This window comes from Brassica oleracea, chromosome C1 (genome assembly GCF_000695525.1).
Source record: "Brassica oleracea var. oleracea cultivar TO1000 chromosome C1, BOL, whole genome shotgun sequence".
Classification (NCBI taxonomy): Eukaryota; Viridiplantae; Streptophyta; class Magnoliopsida; order Brassicales; family Brassicaceae; genus Brassica; species Brassica oleracea.
The window spans coordinates 10,926,852-10,932,364 of NC_027748.1; the positions used below are offsets into that span (position 1 = coordinate 10,926,852).

General features: G+C 41.5%; 1 protein-coding gene across 2 annotated transcripts; it reads left to right on the forward strand.

Annotated features, from left to right (window-relative positions):
* Positions 1-3,561: 3,561 nt before the first annotated feature.
* On the forward strand, positions 3,562-4,500 carry LOC106292938 (early nodulin-like protein 3). Of its 2 annotated transcripts, none has more exons than XM_013728608.1 (2): positions 3,562-3,771; positions 3,855-4,500. In XM_013728608.1, exons 1-2 carry the CDS (start codon positions 3,606-3,608, stop codon positions 4,274-4,276), a joined length of 588 nt encoding a protein of 195 aa, XP_013584062.1. In that variant the 5' UTR covers positions 3,562-3,605; the 3' UTR covers positions 4,277-4,500. The 2 variants fall into 2 exon arrangements, with proteins under 2 accessions (XP_013584062.1, XP_013584069.1); XM_013728615.1 differs by having other exon boundaries at positions 3,885-4,500.
* Positions 4,501-5,513: the final 1,013 nt, after the last annotated feature.

The following is a 5,513-nucleotide window of genomic DNA, read 5'->3' on the forward strand; positions in this document are numbered from 1 at the left end:
TCACTTCATCGAGCTTCACCTGGATCTTGTCCAGCTACCAGCTCGCTTGTTGAGCTCCTTTGAGCTTGTCTCCTTCTTGGATTAGCTATGCTTTAGCTTCCTGATGCCCTTAACCTTACCTTCAGGCCATGATATACTTGTCTCCAGGTCATATGACCTGACTGGTGCGTTTCCTCGCACCGCAGTCCGTCCAGACGATCCTATCCAGGATCGGGGACATGACAGAACTTCTCCAACACTTTTCTTATCACTCGAATTTACGTCACTGATGCTTCAGCAAAGAGGATTAGATCATCAGCGAAACAAATATATGATAATTGCGGGCCACCTCTGGACAGTCTGATAGGCTTCCATCTCCCATTCTCCACCGCTTCATCGATCAAATGACACAGCCTCTCCATACATAGCACAAACAGATACGGGGACAAAGGGTCTCCTTGTCCGAGCCCTCTCGCTGGCTTAAACGATTCTGTTTTTTCTCCATTCCACAAAATGCTCATTGAGGGACCAGATACACATTCCATGACCCTTCCAACCCAAGCCTAGGACAAACCTGCAGCCCTTAGCGTGTCCTCCAGAAAGTCCCATCTCAGCCTATCATACGCCTTCTCCAAGTCCAACTTTAGGAGCATCCATCCCTTTCTTGCCTTCTTTCTTCTCATCGAGTGAACAGCCTCCTGAACCACCACAATGTTATCAGCACTTAGTCTGGCTGGGATGAAGCTAGACTGAGCAGGGCCAATTAACTTCTTCATAATTCCCTTCAATCTCCCTACCATGGCTTTCGTGATAATTTTAAACAACACGTTACAGAGGCTTATTGGGCGAAACTGAGTAAAACTCTCTGGCTTAGCCACTTTCGGGATCAAAACCACCAGAGCATCATTAGTATCTTCTGGTAACTTCCCCGTCTCAAAGAAAAGGGTAGCAAATCTGACCACTGAATCCCCTACTGTCTCCCAGCACCTCTGATAAAAGATCGCCGGGAAACCATCCGGGCCTGGCGCTTTGAAACTACCCATGTCTCTTACAGCCTTCTCCACTTCCTCTGCCGAAAAAGCCTTATTTAAAATAGTATAATCTTGGCTCGTGAGGCTCACAAATTTTCTCTCCGATAAACCATGTGTATCAGTGTCGACATCCTCTAGTGAGTATAGCTTCTTAAAGTAATTCACTGCTAGCTCCTCCAGCTCATGCGCTTCTGATACCCATTGGTTCTCGTCATTTTTCAGCATCTCTACTCGGTTCCTCCTCCTTCTGATAATCGTCGACATGTGGAAGAACTTTGTATTCTTATCTCCATGCACAACCCACTTCTCACGCGATTTTTGGAACCAAATAACTTCTTCTTGCTCAAGGACTATCTCAAACTCCTTAAGAAGCTCCATTTCTTTCACTAACAACTCATTAGAAAGCTCATGTTCTATCTTCTCTTGTATCTCTTTGATCTCCATTACTAACTCCTCCTTTCTTCGTTGAACATTTTCGAAGACCTCTTTGTTCCACTTCCTAAGTGTCACTTCCAGCCTTGTAAGAGCTTCTCTGGTATCAATGTCACGGTTCCACGAAGCTCCTATCAATTCTTGAAACTCACTATGTTGAAGCCATGCCACCTCAAAGCGAAATGGACGTCATTCCCTTTTACCTCTGGAGTGAGCTGCAAATACAGTGGGGCGTGATCTGAAGCCAAGAAGGGTAGGTGTGAAACTTTTGCTTCTTGCCACTTCAGTCCAGCTTGGGCATAGCATAGCACTCTGTCTAATCTTTTTGCGACGAAGTTATTCTCAGTCTTACCCCTCTTCCATGTAAACTGATTGCCATTAAAACTCATATCAATCAATGACATGTTATTAATCCAGTCACCAAATGTTAAAGAATCCTCAGACAATCTTCCATTCCCTCCACTCCTCTCGTCTAACCTCATAATCGTGTTGAAATCCCCACCAACAAACACCGGGCCAACAGCATCACGTATCACATCTTCCAATGCAGCCCAGAGACCACTCCTACGATTTGGAGAAGGAGAAGCATACACTACAATCAGATTAATCACCTCTGTTCCACTTCCTATTCTAGCGTGGATATACTGATCAGAGGATTTCACTACTTCAAGCTCCCCTACTTCCTCTCTCCATAACAGCCACAAACCTCCACTCTGGCCACACGCATCCACCCTGAACGAATTTCCAAAACCCAGACCTTGACAGATACGACCCGCAGCTTCTCCACCAGCATGAGTTTCGAACACACTAAGAATATCTGTTCTGAATTTTTTCACCAAATACCGAATCGATCTACGAAATTGAGGTTTATTCGCCCCCCGACAGTTCCATAAAATGCACTTCATCAGAAATTTATAATTGACAAATAGAATCATCGGGGCAAATCGTTATGCCTCCACTCTCTTCGAGCCTTCTTCCTCTTGCCCACATGGAGTTCCGATTCATCAAAAGCCGGAGTCTCCATTGTTGCAGTCTGCCACAACCACTTGCAATGCTGACCGTAACCCGCTCCTCCTCCCTCCAGACGCGCTCCTTGTTCCATTCGATAACCGAACCCTAAAAGCCAAAGCATGGGCCAAACAAAACCACATGCCAATACCCAAGAAACTCCCTTGTCCGGCTAACTGCGGAGTCAGCATTAACTGGCACGTTAACACGGACTACAGAGACGGTTTGACGGCTAGGTTAACCGTTTTCAACTGGAGAGACTTCGCGTTTGAGGATTGGTTTGTAGCGGTTGAGATGGGAAAAGCAGGTCCAGGGTATGAAAACGTCTACTCCTTTAATGGCACACGTGTTCCACCAAACAACAGAACCGTTATGTTCCAAGGTTTACGTGATATGAACTATCTTGTGGGTCAAGTTAACAGAACCCATCCACTAAGAGACCCTCCCGTGCCGGGCAAGCAACAATCTGTTATCTCCTTTAAAAAGAAGAACATCAAAGGACTGAATATACCAGAAGGCGACGGTTTCCCAACCAAACTTTTCTTCAATGGGGAAGAATGTGCGCTTCCAAAACATTTTCCAAAGAAGAGCTCGGGACAAAGACACGGTATCAGTGTCTTGATGTCACTTGTTCTCGCTATGGCAGCGGCTTTTGCACTAATGATGGATTAATTACTAAAGTTAGCCTTATTGGTCAGTTTGGTGTTTTGATGCTGTTGCTGAAGAATCAGAAGGAGCAGATGTGGAAAGATCTTTGTAATATGATTGATCTATATTGAAAAAATGGATATGTTGTATTATACTTTTGTTTGATCTTAGTTTTTTAATTTGGATTTTTTTTCTTGAAATATCTCTTTGTTCTTTATTATCTTTATCTGGAATAGTATTAAAATGCAAAATCAAAGATGCAGAAGCAAGGAACAAAAGCTATGGACAGAAGAAACAAGTTACATGAGATTCCAAACTAAAAAACATTTCTAGAAAGCATTCATTTATGCTTTGCTTAGAATCTGAGAAAGACAAGAAAAATCTTCTCTGTAACATTTCCTCAAAAACCTCACCTTTATATAAACTCACTAACCTTTCATCATGTCTCATCGACAAAGTCCACGTACATCTCTATAGCACATCTTGATATCACATACCCTAAAGAAAATGATGCTTCGTGGGTTAAGTCTCGTGTGTTTTTTCATGATTGTTAACAAAGCCTACGCTAGAGAGTTTATGGTCGGTGGTGCAAAAGGTTGGACCATTCCTTCCGGGTCTCAAGTTTACAGTCAATGGGCAGAACAGAGCAGATTCCAAGTAGGCGACTCTTTGCGTAAGTTTCCACACTGTACTTACCAAACAATAACCATAGTTTCTTTTTCTTATGTAACACAAACACCATGTATATAATCGCAGTGTTCGTCTACCAACCAAACCAAGATTCAGTGTTCCAGGTCACAAGAGACGCTTACGACAGCTGCAACACTGATGCACCAACCGCTAAATTCGCTGACGGGAAAACATCCTTCGCACTAACCCACTCCGGACCATACTATTTCATCAGCGGAAACAAAGACAACTGCAACAAAAACGAGCAGCTCGTGGTCATTGTCATGGCTGACAGAAACGGCAAGACCAACGCTACATCATCATCACCACCGTCTCAAGCCCCGGCTCCCTCAGGAGAAGCCGCTCCGTCTCCGCCTATCACAAGTAACCTTGAGCCCCCAGCAACTACGCCTACTCAAGAAACTCCAAAAAACGCAGCTTCCTCATCTTCTTCCTTTGTCTCTGCTCTTTTGGGAGCTGCTCTTGCTTCCACTCTATTCCTACACTAAGAAGTTTCTCTTTTGTCTTCTATTCTCACTCTTTAACGAGTCTTTTCACGTGAGTTTGTGTCAATTGGTGTTTGTTGTTTTGATTTTTTCCCCTTTTGTTTCTCATGTAAATGAATAAAAAGTTCTACTTGTGTGCATAGTACAGAGACGTCATCTCTATTGTATATAGAGAAATGGAAGGATCAAGAAACTAAGATAGTGTCATACAAAACTTTCTTTCTCTTCTCTGAGGTTTATTTACGTATATTTATTTTTGCAAAGATATATAAGAAATAGTTTCTTATCTTATTCAATTTGAAGCATTTTTTAACAAATTATGGAATGTATTGTAAACTGAAATATATAATTAATTTTTATAATAGTTTTTTTCGGAGTTGGTAAGTATAATGTCTAAACCATTTGAATGATCTTTTTCCTCAATTCACTTAATAAAAATTTAAGAGTTGCGAAGAGTTTTTTTTAACACATTTTTTATCTTACTTATTCCATACACAATCAATACAAAAATTGATAAGCTATCACAAAGTATCGAAGTGAACCAAGTGGTGGTAGTCTAATGGCAATCTATTGGGGTTTGGTGTGTACCCACATCAGTCCTCGGCTCGATTTTTCTTGGGAACTAAATTATCATCACTTGGACAGTCTGGGTTTGAGATTCGGCCCAAGTGGTTTACATGGTGGATCGTAACAGATGATCACACTTGCATTAGTCAGAAAGTATTCCAAACTCGGGTCAGACATTGTGGTAGCCAGTCTACTCTATAGTACTAAGTGCATTTTTCCCGAGGCCGACCGGATCAGCCGATAAGGTTTATCAAAAAAAGTATTGAAGTGAAACCGTCAGTTTATCTAGACTTTATATCACCAATTTGATTTTAGAATGGTTGTATACTCTTTATATAATTAATTCTCACTTTGTAACGACGACGATCGTACCACTTAAATAAACCGGATTTTTTAAATAAAATGGACAGTTCAATCATTAGACATCAGGGCTTATCAAACGTGCATATATGTACCTGATTGTACCAAGTGACACACACGGAAACAAGTTAACTTTTTTGTTACACATGTTTGGAAATGTTTACAAATCTTACACTCTTGCTAGTGCATTTATACATAAAGTACATCATCCAGCATTGATTCGACTTTCACTACATTTAGTCATTTACTAGTCCATTCTATAGATTTTACAGACAAAAATAATTCACAATAAAAATTAAAAGATTATGACTGA

What these genes read in the sequence shown, in the direction of transcription:
- LOC106292938 (XM_013728608.1), top strand. Translation starts at nt 3,606, where the DNA reads ATGATGCTTCGTGGGTTAAGTCTCGTGTGTTTTTTCATGATTGTTAAC. An exon ending in CCAAGTAGGCGACTCTTTGC is followed by an intron (nt 3,772 to 3,854) that starts GTAAGTTTCCAC and finishes ATATAATCGCAG; the next exon opens with TGTTCGTCTACCAACCAAAC.